The following is a 15,206-nucleotide window of genomic DNA, read 5'->3' as shown; positions in this document are numbered from 1 at the left end:
CCCTGCGCCCCGGCACGAGCCCCGCAGCGGCCGCCGGCCCCAGACCCCTCTTCGGCATGGGCGAGCACCCCAGCCCCGGCCCCGCAGTGGCCGCCTGCGCCGAGGCGGAGCGCATCGAGGAGCTGGAACCCGAGGCCGACGAGCGGCCGGCGGCGGCGCCGGAGGACGTGAGTGCCGCTTCCCCCGCCCGGGCAAACTTTCTGGGGGGCGCTAGGGGGAGAGCTGCCCCCGACTCGCCCCTGTGGGGCAACTTGGAGGTTTCAAGGTGACGCGGGAGCGCCTGGGATTGGCCGGGTCCCCGCGGGCGAGAGGGGGCGGAGGGACCGGTCTCCCCTAAACGTGCGAGCGCCACCCCCTCTCGGGCTCCCGCGGCTTCCCTGCGGGAAGCAGCCGCGGTCGCTGCGCCGGGGACGCTTCGGCCGCCGGAGCCCCCTGCCCGCGCGCGGCTGGTGCAATGCCCGGGACACGGCGTTTTCCCGCAGAGGCGGGCGCGTCACAGCAGTGACTCCCCTCCCCTCCCACTCGCGACCTGCTGGCTCTCTCCGCCCAGGGAAGGAGCCGGCGCCGCAGAGTCCCCGGAACTCGGCTGGCTGACCGGCCTGGCGACCCCCTTCTTCACTCCCAGTTGAGCTCCCGCCCAGCCCCTGCCCTGTCGCGACACTGATTGCCATTCAAGCTGGCTGCTGCCCCTGGACCTGGCGGGAGGAGGGGCAGGAGTGCAGGCAGAGGTTTCGCTCTCAGAAGGGGGCCCTGGAGTCCCCGAATAGTCGGTTCCCGCATTGGTCCCCTAGCCAGGATGGGGAGGGGCTGCCCCAGAGGGCTTCCCTGCCATCTGCTGCTCGAGTCTCCCTTTCTTGGGTCCGGGGAGCCATCGGTGGAGCTGGCGCTGGGGAGTCCTGGGGTTTCCTAAGCTTCTCCCTCCCGAGGTTAACCTGCACAGAGGGGTGGAAAACTGGCCAGACACCGGGCCGTGCCGGGTTACTCTCTCAGGGTGGGGAAATGGAAGTGAAGCCAGGCCCCCCAGTTTCCCCGCCCCAACCTACCAAACCTAAACCGTAAAGTCTGAGTGTGTGTGTTGGGGGCGGGGCGCTTAACATCTTCCCTCCCTTGGGCTCCTGGTAGAACCTCTTGTCTTCACTACTTAAACAGCCTTGGAAGAGACTGGGTGGGTTTCAGAGCATTAGAGGAGACCCTTCCCCCCAAACTACAGGCAAAATGTTAGTGGTTGTGCTGGGGTGAGTTTTCCTGAAGAAAGGGGTCTCTGGCTCTGCAGCAGATCTGAGGGAATGGCACCTGGGCATGCATTCCCAGGCGTGGGAGTGAACGTGGGTATAAGCTTTATAGTTACTAGAAGTTATCACAGGCCCCTGGACAGTTTGGTCATCATTGAGAATCAACCTTGTTCTGCTCATCCCTCTGCCTGCCTGTCTTGGGAAGAGAGAAAAGGGACACTCCTCACCCCTCTCCCACCTGAGTTCCGTTCCTTTGCTCAGTGCAGACTCATTTGGAGAGCTCGTCCTAAGTTTTCCCTGGTCTCTTGGTGGGTCCCTAAATCTGGGGAGCATCTGGGAGGCTATATCAGAAATATTATGGGGCTGCAGAGGCTTTGGTGATAAGTATATGTTTCTTTCTCTCCTCTTCCTCCTCTCCTGCCTGGCCTCACTTTCTACCAGCACTGGAAAGTCCTGTTTGATCAGGTATGTGAGCAGTTAAATCACCCCCCTCCTTCCTTCCAGCCAACCTGAAATCAGTCTCCTTGCTTGCGTGGGCTTCCCTAGCTCTGCACTCCTGAGATGGTGACGTGGGGTGGGGGTGTGGCTTAGTGCATCTCAGGCTCTGAACGACTTTGCTCTCCACCGCTCTCCAGGTTTCAGGAGGAGGTGGTGGGCTCCCCTGAGACATCCTTACTTCCCTCCCGCCTCCTCTCAATGATGCTTCATGAGAGCTGGGTTTATACTACATAGAAATTGGGCAATACGTATTGAGAGCCTGGGACGTTCTCTCTATATCAGTGGGTTGCAGTGGGGGCTGGGGAGGTGGGGGAAGGGCGTAGGTCCATCATCGTAGATCCATGACCACCACGGAAGTCAAATCTCTGCCATCCTTAGAGGGTGACTCAGTATGGGCTCTTTTGAAAGCTAACTCTAATTTAGCAGGAATAGGGGGATTAGGGAAAATAGTATGTGATTATTTGCAATGCCTAGAGTCTAGGTGTGGGGAATGGAGTTGGGAGTGCCACCTTTGGAATCTGGAGATGGACATTTGACCTTCAGCCAGGAAATGGTTCCACCATGCAGAAGGAGAGGAGGCAAGAGATGTCCCAGTGTGGTGGCATAGTGAATGCTGCAGTCCTGGGGTGACAATGATTGTGCCATGAAGTTTGTGCAACTTTAAGAGACCAGCCTGACTGGGCCAGAGTGAATGTGTTTTGTTGGAGAGGGAGATAAAGCTGAAAAAGAAGCTCGGACCAGACTTTATCCTGTTGTAGACAGGGGAAGCCTTTAAATGTTTTTTTTATGGGATCCAAGCCATGCTTTGGGAAGATTCTATGTGATAGCAGGATGGAAGTGAGGGGGACTTCAGGGATGAGAGACACTAGCGAGGACCCTGCTGCAGTGCATGGACATAAACACCTTGACTTGGAAGATGACAGAATGGAAAAGAAGAGGGACATGGTGAGAGAGACTCAGATGATCTTACTAAACCTGAATAGATGAGGTGAACCACATAGAAAACTGGAGATTCTGAATCTGTGAGGAAAAGGAAGTCAGGTTTGGGGTACGGGGTGGCAAAATGACAATTTAGGTTTCAGACAAGTTTAGTTTGAGGAGCTAGCTAAATGCAGATGCCCAAGTGGGACCAAAGACTCAGAATTGCAGCTTGAAAGGCATGGCGGGCCTGGGGGAAATATAGGGGTATCATCTACGTTAACACAAGACCTGGCTATGGTTTGGGGAGGATCCAGCAGCTACTGTTCCGCTGTGGTAGTGCGTCTCTCCCTTGGCTCCTGAATGCCACCCACTCTCCCTCTGGCTCCTGTAAGTACAACAGCTGCTGGCCCGATGCCCCGAGGCAGGAGAAAGCCGCTTGCTGCCACTGATACCAAGACCAGCGAGCTGCCAGCCCTTCACACCTCTTGTCAGATTTAGAATCAGAACCTAGAACATAGTGTAGCATTCGTTTTTTCTCTCTGTCTGTCTTTCTCATTTCATTAATTTCCTTTGCTGGTCCCTGTGTGTGTGTTTACATTTTTAAAAGAACTATTTGGGTTAATGGAGGAAAACTTTTAGTAGGAAGAATTTGGAACTTGAGGGAGCAGAGAGAATGTGTAGCACATAATATTAGCAGGTGGTCTACGAAATCCAGTTTCTCCCCCGGGGAGGATGTCCTCAGTGTCACCAAGACCATCCCCCTGTTTCTGAGAAGGCCCATCCAGAAGCCATTCTGGTCAGGTGAAATGAATTCTAGGAAAGAAACTTTTAAAACTTACTCTGGACAAACAATTTTTCTCACAATTTCTACGTGTCTACTCCTTATCTCTTGTGTGGCATTAGAAGCCCATTTTTGTCATCTTCCTTCCTGTTGGTGCTTTGGTTGAAGGAGAGCTGCACCAGAGCAGGGCTGGACCTCTGGCGGAATATCCAATCCTTCCGTGTTTGTCCCCCGACTTTGTGAAGTCACTACTGGACTATTCCCCTGATAGGGCTAAGTGAAGAGTAGGTACGAAGCTGCACAAATGGATATACAGCTTCACAAGGACGTCAGGTTATTCAGAAAGCTGAAGCGTTTTACCCTTCCTGTCTCTTCCTCTGGGCCTGTCTTAAGGTGGGATTTGGTGATGGTGAACTTGGTGCACTTAGGAAGGAATATCTGGCTGGGAGTTGTCAGGAGCCTACCTACCATCTCCCACAGAGTTAGAGAGCCCTGATGAGTCAATCTGTGATGAATACAACATCTGTCAGAGTCCCTGCAAGCTGCTGTGACCCTAGAGTTCATTTTCCACAGGTCAGTGGGGTGGGAGGCTGGCCCCAGTCAGTCCTCCTTCCCTCCTGGGTCAAGGGGATACCAGTGGTCACCTGGTTTCAAACTGAGATCTGCTGGATACTTTTTCCAGGTGTCAGGAATTGAATTGGACCTGTCCATCCATGCTGTCTAGTTCTTCAACATGTAGAGTAGCTTTGATCTAGCATAAAGCTAATTGGGCCCCAAGAGTTAGAAGTCATGACCTTGGCCTTGTGGTCTTACATGGTCACCTCTCAACTAATTGGTCAGGATGCCTTTTCTGGGTGTTGGAGGTGAAGAAAACAGGTGAGCCTGGTCCCTTGGAAGTTTACCCAGCTTTCTCCTTGGCATTCTAAGCATTTGTCTGGTCTGCTCAAGCAGGCGTGTAGCATGCCTTCCCTCCTCCCCGCTCCTCAGTCTTCTGCATAGATCCCAGAAGTTATAGCAGGCAGGAAACCTGAAGATCATTACTTCTACCCCCAGATGTCCCATGTATTTGTTTCCAATTTTAACTTCTGCTTGAGGGAATTGTCTTTTCATATCTTTGGGATCTTAATGGTTTTCCTAAATATTAGATTTTAAAGTTACCTTAAGTATTAATCTTTTGTTATAATGTTGTGATAAAATGTTTTATTTTTTTTTACAGTTGAATCTGTTGGGCTTTCCCTTCACAATTCCTTCAGTCGCTTCAGACCTGAGACAGTTTTCATCCCTTTTCAGATCTCATAAATATAAACTTTTATTTGCTACCACTACTTCTGTGATTAAAAAAAGATCATCTAACCCTTTACCCAGATCTTATTTCTATCCAGTTACACCAGCATAACCTATTAAGAAATGCTTCCTTTATACATTGTTTGAGAAATGTTATCATTTGGTAAATTTTTATATGTGGTTAGGTATATTTTAGATTTTTGATCTATTCCACTGATACTTTCAGTGTTTCTCAGGTAATGTACCTTTTAGTTATTGCTTTATATTTGTGTCATAGCTTTCCTACAGGCTCCTCTTTTTAAGGTTATGTTTTGATAGTTTCATTCTCAGTCCCTTCTTGACCTCCAGGGATGTGTACTCCAGGACCCAAGGTCAAAAAAGAGGTCAATAGCAGATATGGGACTGGAGCCCAGTTAACCCATAAAGGGCTTCTGGGGTTAGAAAACCATTTCCAGGTTCTTAAAAATGTCTTCAAGATCTGCTAATGTTGAATGAGCAAAAGGGTTTGGAGCAGAGTTCTGTTAATTCACACAGCACAATTACTTTCAAGCTCAAACAAGCAAGAGGGAAAAGGAAGAACTGATAATAACTTGATCATGTCTCGCTTTTTTCATTCCCATGGAGAACATGTATATCCTAGGCCCCAAAAAGAGACCCCAACCTTGCTAATCTCCCAGAAGGAAAGTGGACAGCTTTTGATTATCCTACCGAAATTATAAACGTTAATTATAAATGTGCGATGAACAGAACCCAGGCTGTTTAGGTGGGCTACTGGGAACAGAACCCTGGATTTAGATTCATGTATACCTGAGTTCAAGCCTTACTGACTTTTGGAACTGGGGGCAAGTGACATTAGCTCTCTGAGCCTTAATTTCCTCCTCTGTAAAATGGAGGCAATCATTTTTAACTCCAGGCGTGACTGTGGGAATTCAAAGGAAGTGGAAACTCTCTTTGCAATGTCAGATAATCAGTGGACATTCGGCGTCTGTCTCTTGAGTGGGAATCAGAAACCTCTGGTAAGAAGCACAGGGCCACTTCTGAAATCCAGATCCCCCACAGGGAAGGTGGCGGCCTCTCTAAACCAGCTCCTTCCCAATCCAGACTCCTGGAGAGAGCCACCTCTGAGCCCAGAGGATTTTTCTGCTTGCTTTCCCCAGTGTCTCCCTGCCCAGCTCCTTTCTCTCCAGCCTGGTGGTCTTTCTTTGGCTTGACCCTGAAGCCCACCTCATTTGTACTCCTTCTGCAAGCTGGTTTAAGGGGGTTCTGGTTCCTGAGAAGAGGTTCAGATGAGACTGCCGAATGGATTAGTGAGGAGCTGCAGAGAAAACACCCACCCCAGAGACCCAGGCATTGATGGCAGCCCCTGGAACACAATTAACTGGCAGAGAGGGACACAGCCCCAGGCTTGACTGCAGCCCTTGCTTGGGCTCTGTCCCTCCAGCCCCTTACCAGGGTCCTTGAGGCTGTGGACTTCTGTCCACCACAAAGCCAGCTTCCCTACCCTGCTCTTGCCCTAGTGACCCCATCACTCATGCTGAATTAATACTTTTCTTTCTGACCACTCAGAGAAATGCATTTGGTAGTGTTTGAGTAGTGGGACCAAGGAATCTGAGATCGTTTGCTGTCTGGCTGGCTGCCCGCCTGACACATGACAGGTATGCACATGTTCAAGCAAACAACAAAGTAAACTACAGCCTCGCATGACTTGTCTTGGGTTCAGATCTCCCCTTTAGGGACAGGCCCTTTCTGTGGGGCTGCTTCATTCATGTTGGGCCCTCTGGGGCTGCTAACACCTCAAGCACAATAGATTGATTATTAGGAGGTCGATGGAAGCATCTTCCCAAATCACTCATTTTGCAAATGAAGAACCAGAGATCAGCGACCTTCTGAGGTCACTTGGAGCAGTAGTGTCAGAGCTGGGACTAGAGCCCAGCTCTGCTCCCTCTCTGACCTGTGTTCCTACCACCAGGCCTTGCAGATTTCTATTTGTTTACTTGGCACCCTGAGTGACTAAGGCAGTGGAGAGAACACACATCTGGCTCAAATCCCAGTTCTTTTCCTAGCTGTGTGACAATGGGCAAGCCAGGTAACTTCCTCAAGCCTCAGTTTTAGTTTTCTCATCTATAAGCTGCTTAGAATAAAACCCTCCCCTCAGGGTTGCTATGAGGCCTAACAAATGCCTGCGTATAGCACTTAGCATAGTATATAGTGAGCACCTGATAAATATGGTTATTATGTTACCGGAATTTAAAGAAATTAAAAATAACCTCTAAGTGTTGAATCAAAGTGTCCAGCTCCCCGGTCTGGGGTTCCTTCCACCCTATCAAGCTGGCTTCTTTAGGGCAAGAGGAGCTGGAAAACCACTTTCCCCAAAACTCCAGAGAGGAAGAGAAGTTTTTGGACAAAGGCTGCCTGAGAGTGCTGACACTCAAGTGTTTGCCCTCTGCTCACTCACTGGCTGGTCTGCCTGCGTGGCAGAGGGTGAAGGATGAGAACAGGGGCCCAGAGCAGTCTATTATGTTACAGAAATGAGTTAACGTGTATCTTGCGTTGTGAACCCCAGGTCGTAGCCTCACCTTGCGTATGCCCTGCCAGCTTTTTTGAAGAAAAGTACAGGTTTGAATCAAAATATTTCTTTGAGAGAGCGAACATTGAGTGTCTGCTATGTGCACATATGTTCTTGTCTCATTTTAAGCTCTCAAAAGCCCTGTGAGGTGAGTTGTGCTATCCCCTTTACAGAGGAGGACACTGAGGCCCAAGGGAATGGGGCTTGCCCAAAGACACAGCAAGCGAGTACCCCTTGCAGAGGAAGGGATGTGCTTGTGCACGAGGCCTCTGGGTGGCTTCTGAACTGGCAGAGGGCCACAGGAGAGGATGGAGTTAGGTGACCCTTTGTCCTGCCCACCCTGCTCCTGATGAGAGGTTTGTATCACACTCCCTCCTTCTCCCTGGATTCGCCCAGTGCTCTTTCTTTTCTGGGGAACCACAGGGACACTTTGGTGGCTTCATGAAGAAGCAGCAGGAGGAAAGGGAAAGGATAGGCAGATGTCAGCCGTTGCCCCCTGCCCATACCCACTTCCACCTCTCTCTGCCTGTGGCTCCCCTGGGATTCCTCCTGCTTTGTGGCTGTGACTCCGCTTTAGTCCCCAGGCAGCTATGATGGCTGGACCTGGATGAGTCAGCTTGGGCATTATGTCTGCTCCTGGGGACCCAAGAGGCCTGCCTCTGAGTCACAGACCCCAGCTGTCCCCTCATAGTCTGCCGAGGAGGCCCATGTGGGCATGCTGTACACAGAGTCCATGTACCTCCAAGGCCTTCTGGGGTTGGGAGGGGCTCTGAAAGAGGGGAAGCAGGATATGCCAGGAGGCTGTCTGTCAGGGTGGAGAGGGACAGGGCCTGGTAGAAAGAGTAGCCCCCAGCCACTCACTGCTCACCCAATCCCAGCTTCCTGTGGTCCAGGGGGAGTTTGAGAGGTCGTCTTCTCCTCATGGCCCAGGCGTTGAGAGAGCTGGGTATGTTTCTGGAAATATGTTTATTATTCAGTGGCTCAGCCTGGATTCAGGTGAGGATGCCCAGTTCTCTGCTGAGGGAAGGGTGTTCTTGCTCCCAAATCAGTCTGCCGATCTCAGATCCTGGAGTTTAGCTGTTTGACTCAGCGGGATGGGGAGGGGCTGGGGCTTCTGGGAGAAGCCCCTTGACAGGGATGAGCTGCCTCTCCACAGACTCTTGCGGTGGCAGCTGAAACAACAGAAATGATATAACCAGGAATCCTGAAGTTACCTAAGCTTCACCAGCTGTCAGAGTCCTGCCTGGCCAAATCCCAGGGGAGCCCAGGGGCCCCCTCGTGCTCCACCTTAGGAGACCCAAGGACAGGAGGGGTCAGGACCTGGTTTATAGGAAGCGGTCTCTCTTCTTCTCAAGGAGGCTAGATGGTGCCCAGTTCTACGCTCCAGCATTGCCTTTGGGCAAGTTGTTTATCTCTGTGTACCTCCGTTACAGAGTCTGTTAAATGGGACTGATCACACTTACTCTAAGACTGGCATGAGAATAGAAGTGATAAAATACTTGTAAAACCAGTATTTCAGTCAGGGGAATAGTGTGAAGTGGTTTTCTCAATGTGGTGAATTACCATCCTCATTTGCAAGGAAGGAGAGCTGGAAGAGAAAGCTGCTACTCCCATAACCTCGCTTCCTGACCTTGGCAGCTGCAGGCCTGGACCTAATTTATGGGGCTGTAAATATCCATGAATGTGCCAGAGTTCCCTGGTGGGCTCTGGCTGTTGGGTGGGACAGTTCTGCTGAGCCATAAACTCCTGGGCAGCCTCGTTAATTCTGCTCTATTATTCTTGAGGAGCCAGCAGATGAGCCGTGGTGACACCCCCTGCCCCAAGTGGGGGGCAGCTGCCTGCACCTTCCTTTTTCCCAGCACACATGCCCTGTGGTTATGTCCCAGGGCTCATTCTGTCTCGGTGGACAGGCAGGAGACAGTGGGGCTTGGGGAGAAGACTTCCTTAGATTCCCGGTCCCAGCATTCCAGACCTGAGAGGTCTTCACCAGGATGACACCCCAGGTGCTGCCTTTGGGGTCCTTCAAAGTGCCCCATACCCTGTCACTGAGGTCCTGGCCCTCTCTAGATCAAAGATAAGGAGAGTGTCTTCCTGGGAGAGAGAAGGGAATTCAAATGCTGGGAGCTGGGAATAGACATGTAATTGTCCTGGAGGTGAAGTTTGTGCAAATCACACATACAGAATACGTGTGAAACAGACGTATTCCTTTCTTCTTTCTCTGCGGCTTCGGCTTCGCTGCTGCTGAGTACCTTTGGAGCCTTGGCCGGGCTCACTAGCCTGTGGCGGGCGGGGAGAAGTGGCGCCGCTGTCCCGGGTGCTGAGCAGGCAGATCCCAGTTCCTGCGAGATTTGTTCCCTGAGAGCTCAGCTCAGCAGCCCTTTAGGCCAGTCACTGCTTCCTCAGCTTCTCTTGGGGCCTGGCATCCCCCTCAGCCCTCTCTCCGGTTGAGACCTGGATCTGGCTGACCTCTAACTTTGCTGGAGGACACCAAAGTGCCAGCTGCCTTGAGGGCCTGTGCCACTCAAGATAGAGGCAAAAGGCTGGTTCAGAACTGACACAGGGGCTGGGTATCACAAAAGGGAAAAATGACTCTACTATAGACTCATGCATTTTTCCCAAAGAGTGTTTTCATGGAGTGTTGCTGTGGGGAAAAAAAAAATAGTATGATCGAAGATCCAGTAAGTTTGGGAAATACTGGGCTGAACAAAATCAGACAGCTTTCTCCACTGTAAAACCTTATAGGGGCCTTAACATGGTTTTCTGCATCATACCCTTCCAAAAGGGTTTCTCAAACTTACGGGATCATAGAACCCTTGTTTCAGGTACCATCTTGGCCTGGTATTCCACAAAACACACGTTGGGAAACCTTGAGCCAGTTTTGTTTCACGTAACTGAACAGGTTAGAGAAAAACAAGGAAGAGCAAGGCTGGACCAGCCGACCCCCGTGGAAGAACCCCAGACTGTTCCCATGTTGACCACTAACTCACTCTGTAACCTTGAGCTAGTTTCTTTTGCTCTCTACACCTGCTTCCCCATCCATAAAATGAGCATGATGCCTGGCTTATAGTCAGTTCTTAGTACATATTTATTAAATGAATGAATGAGGGGACTGAACTGGGGTCTACCAAACTCTTTTTAGACACGGCATCCTAATGATGGGAGAGTGCAGCCTTAGGGCCCCTCCACCTGGATGTCAGTCCATCTGCACCGATTACCAGCTATTCAAACTTGGCCAACTCAGGTTTTGATGCCCTGTTTTTCTCTCCAGTAAAATGGAGCCCATAATAGTACCAACCTCATAGGGTTGTTGTGAGCTTTAAACGAGAGGACAATATAATTTCTCATCCAAATTAGGACCATTTTGAGGGTGAAAGGGGCACTGTTATGATCATGCACAGACAATAGGTATAAACCAGGACTGTCTCAGGCAAACTAGGACACAGGGTGACATGAGGGTTCAATGAAGCAGCGCCTAGCAGGCATTCTACATATACAGCTCCTACTGTATTGTTCAACCAGGTAGAATGCAGAAGGCCGATACATAAAACAAGTCACAGTGGGGCTGCTCAGCAATCTCCTTCCCATCGTTCTGAACCTCAGAGGTCCCGTAGCCCCTAGAACTCTGCAGAGTAGTTTAAAAACCATAGAGGTCCCTTTCAGCTCTACTGGACCATGGGTTATGATTCCCTGACCCCTATTCCCAGCGTCACCAGGTGACAGCACAGATCTCAGCCGCCACCCCCCATGTGGAGCTATCTTATCCTGATCCTGAAATTTCTGTCACCCTTTGAACAGGGATGCAGAGTAGCCCCCATGGGCTGTATGGGTTGTAGGTTTCTCTTTCCTCATACCCCGTTTGCATTTGTGTTTATATGCTCAGGGTTGGAATGGACCCCCTGCGTCTCCCTGAGAAGGGAGAGTTTCTACCACGTGATCGATGGAGAAACTGAGTCAGTGTGTTTAGTGATCTGCCCTGAGATAGCACAGCAGTTAGGGGTGGGGGCTCCTTCCAGAACTGTCCCCACCATTCCTTGCCCCAGAGAAAGGGAAGGAGCCCTAGGTGGCAACAATACAGAGAGAATTTGGTGGGTCCTTTTCTTAGCCTAGGTCATAAGTGCACTAGGAAGGGTCCACAGTGGGAGATGGGATACATGGCAAAGTATGTGTGGGTGCCCTCTCTCCCACCTCCCGTGGTGGGGCGGGGTGGGGGGGGAGGGGGAGGAACTGGTGACCTAGAGGATTAAGGGGCCAGAGGGCTGGGTGCTGGTAGGATTAAAGTCTCCTGGGAGCCTCTCCCCACAGAGCCTCTTGGCAGCTCTTTTCAAGGCCGAGGCAGGTGGGCGGAGCTGTGGGAGGGGCAGCCCTCACTTTGTGCCTTTCTCCTCCCCATGATGCCGCCAGCCTCCTCCACTCAGTCTGATTGTGGACTTGGCCTCCCCCTCCCTGCACAGTGCTGGGCCCTATTCAGGAGGCAGCTGCAAGGATGCTCCAGACTTCTGGCTCCCCGCTGGGCCCCTGCCTGCCCATTCACAGCCTTATTTTTCTGGCTGCCCTGCCACCCCCATACCAGCCCCAGTCAGGCTGCCTCCAACCCACCCAGCCCAGACCTCATCCTGAGGGTGCCCCACTGCCAAAAATGGGTGAATCTAGGGCATAAGGTTCCAAGATAGGGAGATTTGAAGCCTTCAGTGCATTAATAACAAGAAAATTGCATTGGTAGGGTTTGTTTCCCCAAAAGCTCTAAGCCACGTTACAGGTATGACCTCATCCCCCATAGCTGCCATGAAGGGTCAGCCAAGCCCCCTTGGCAGGGCTGCTCCCTGCTTTGCTGTGAATAAGGTAATTGGAGTTAGACACTCAGTCTGGGTGACCCTGGGTCCTGGAGAGCACTGTATCGCGTTTGCTACAACTCACCACAACTCGAGGGTACGCTACCCTGCTTGATAGATGAGGTGATTATGGCTCCAGATGGTCACCCTAAATTACACAAACTGGTTAGTGGTTGAGACAAGATTGGGATTTTGCTCCTTGCAGCCTCCTTCGGAAGCTTTCAGCTGCCTTCTGGGGCGTTAGGACCTACCTCTCTCCCTGCTCTGCACACATCCTCTCTCCAGCTCTCCCTGTGTTTCTTTCTCTTTTTGTCTCCCTCTCTGCCTCCTGCCTGCCCGGTGCCTCATGCCCCGTCAGCTTCTGCTCTTGCTGTCATCTTCCCAGATGTTGGGGTTGGTGGTTGGAAGGTGTCCTGTATATGTTTGTGGAGCTCAAGCAGCGGGCCCCATCCCTGCCTCTCCCTCCCCACTAGTTACCCTCCTTCATCCCTGAGGCTTCATTATTAGGGTAGCGATGACCCCCATTGTCTGGCCTGTCTGGCCCTGGCAAGAAAGGTAGAGTTTTGGCAGAGAAGTGAGGCTCGGCCTGATTCCAGCTCATTCTCTGCAGTCTGGAGCCTATAATGTGCTTGGGGCAGGACTGGCAGACGTGGTAGGAGGTGGGGGCTCGGGGCAGCCCCTGTCACTAGGACAACAGCAGGGAGCCCTAGAGGGGGAGGGGGAACAGGGAGCAGGTGGTTCTTTGTGTAGAGCTGGAATGAGGGAGAGGGGTCCCTGCCTGATCCCAGCCCCTCCACCCCACTGCCCCTTCAAGCCTCCTAGGCCTCCCCTGGGAGGGGATTGGTACCTCTGTTCCCAGCAAATGCAAGGCCATTCAGCTTCCTCTCCCTGGGCTGAGTCAGGAGAGACTCCATGCTATGAAGCAGACCACTGTCCCCCTGCAACGCTCATGAGGATGGGGACAGAGGGTGGACTTTCCCCGGACTCAGGGCTGCTTTTCAACCCCTGCCCCTAGCCCCCATCAGCCCACTCAGCATGAGGGCTGTGTGGGACCAGGCCCAGCCAGTGAGACCCAATGGCCTGTGCCAGCCTGTGGGGAGGGGAGGGGTCTTAGGCACCAGAGAAGGAGGCCCTCCCTGCCTGACTTTGCCACTTTCCCTCTCTAGGCTTCACTTTCCTGTCTGAGCAATAAGGAGCTCAGAACCGTTATGGTTTGCGGTTCCTTCCTGCTTTTAAAAAATCTCTAGTCTACGGCCATGCCACCCTAAATGTGCCCAATCACGTCTGATCTCGGAAGCGAAGCAGGGTCGGGCCGGGTTAGTACTTGGATGGGAGACCACCTAGGAAGACCAGGTGCTATAGGGATAAAAATATCCCTATAAGGGATTGTAAAATAGGGGATTGTAAGCTGACAAGTTCCTTGCCATCTGTGAGGTCAACCAAGGGTTGCCTCGCCTAAAAAAAAAAAAACCAGTGTGGGCCTGTGAGACTCCTAGAGCCCCGTCCTCTCTTGGGTCAGCACTCACCTCTTTGTTCTTTAAGTTTTGCTTCTGGCAGCAGAACAGCCTGAAGGCTGAAGGTAAGTGGCAACCAGTGGTGGAATAGAGGCAGCGCTAAGCTGCCTGGGCGTGGAACCCTGGCTCTGCCGCTTGCTGGCACGTCACGTGACCTGTGTTCATTTCCCCATGTCTCTATTTCCTCATCTGTAATATGGGGATAATAATAGGACCTACTTTATAAAGTTGTTCTCGGAGGTCAAAGAAATTATATGCATGAAGTGTTTAGAACAGTATTTGGCCCAATGAAGACACTCAGCAAATATTAGGTATTTTTATTCTTGAAAATCCTTATGGAGCAGAGATAGATGAGTTTTCTGAAATGCTCTATTGCGTGAACTAGATAAGTGTCATCCCTGAAACCTGGTGTTTGGGGTTGAGGGTGGGGACCCATGCCAGTTTTTTAAGTGGGTTTCCTTAGAAACGTCCTCTCGCGTTGAGTTCTGGGGAGAGTTGAAATAGCCCATGACTTGTGAGTCTTAGCTATTTCTCTTGGATTGTCTTACAAGTGCTGTACATTACGTGACATGCCAGGATCAGCCTTCCTAAAATAGTCCTCATTGACCTTATCTAGAAAAGGGGGAAACGTGGGTTTGGTCTTTTGGGCTCCCTTGTCAAGCACACATGGGCATCATGGTGTCTGTTTGCCTTTTAAAATCTCAGCAACCCACTGCAGCATCTCCAGGATGCAGTGAACTCGTGTGGGGAAGCATTTGTGAACAGGAAAGCTCTTGGCATCACTAAGAGATGGTTAGTGGCGTTTTGTAGCCAGGTGTGTGCTGTGGGGGGATATTGGGTAGATTCTTCAAGGAAAGAAGGGCTATAGAAGAGATCCAGAAAGGTTATGTGTGTCTCTGGGAGAGATGAATAAGATCTTTTTCTAAATGAACCTATGAGACTTTCCTTGGAAAATAGCACTTGTCTATTCATCCAAACATCCACTACTTATTCACCCAACAAATCTTTATTGAGTGTCGATTATGTCAGGCTCTGTGCTAAGCATTGAGGATACGTTGTGACATTGCCTTCGAGGAGCCAGCAGTCCAGTGAGGAGGCAAAAGTAGACAATTAGAGAGCCGTGCGGGGTGGCAGTTGGCGGTCTGTCCAAGGTGCGGACCGTGTTGGAGGAGAGACCACCCAGAGCCAGGACATCCAAGGAGCTGGGAAGGGTGAGTTGGAGTCTCCCAGGGAGACCAAGGGAGATAGGAGTCCTAGGCAGAGGGACCCAAGTGTGCAAAGCTGCAGAGGACAAATGGGCCGTGTCGCCCAACAAAACACAGAGCACAGTGCCTTTGGGGAGCCCTACGCTGCCCTGTGTGCCAATGTGCGTGGATGTGGGCGTGGAGCCAGATGTGGAAGGGGATAATAATAGGACCTACTTTATAAAGCAAAATTTGAAGATCAAAGAGATGAGTGCTGACCCAGGCAGTCAGATGTGGAAGGACTTGCAAGGCTGTGCTCCCTGCGCCCTGGGCCTTGAGCATTCCCCGCTGAGGTCCCTCTGGCCCAGGCCCCCGATGTTCCTCATCTGCCTCCACT

General features: G+C 51.5%; 1 protein-coding gene and 1 pseudogene across 3 annotated transcripts in view; both read left to right on the top strand.

The window, feature by feature from the left end:
* Nucleotides 1-6: 6 nt before the first annotated feature.
* RHBDL3 (rhomboid like 3) overlaps nt 7-15,206 on the top strand; it is a 43,111-nt gene continuing 27,911 nt past the window's right edge. For 2 of the 3 annotated variants that reach the window (XM_015599300.2, XM_015599299.2), the window contains exon 1: nt 7-167. In XM_015599300.2, the coding sequence (XP_015454786.1) occupies nt 57-167 (111 nt within the window). In that variant the 5' untranslated portion in view covers nt 7-56. Of the gene's footprint in view, nt 168-1,673; nt 1,698-15,206 lie in introns of all 3 variants that reach the window. The other variant, XM_006924970.3, reaches the window with a different exon arrangement.
* Nucleotides 13,358-13,476, top strand: LOC112473255 (annotated as a pseudogene).

This window comes from Pteropus alecto, unplaced genomic scaffold (genome assembly GCF_000325575.1).
Source record: "Pteropus alecto unplaced genomic scaffold, ASM32557v1 scaffold98, whole genome shotgun sequence".
NCBI lineage: Eukaryota > Metazoa > Chordata > Mammalia > Chiroptera > Pteropodidae > Pteropus > Pteropus alecto.
This window is presented reverse-complemented; position numbering and strand designations above follow the sequence as displayed.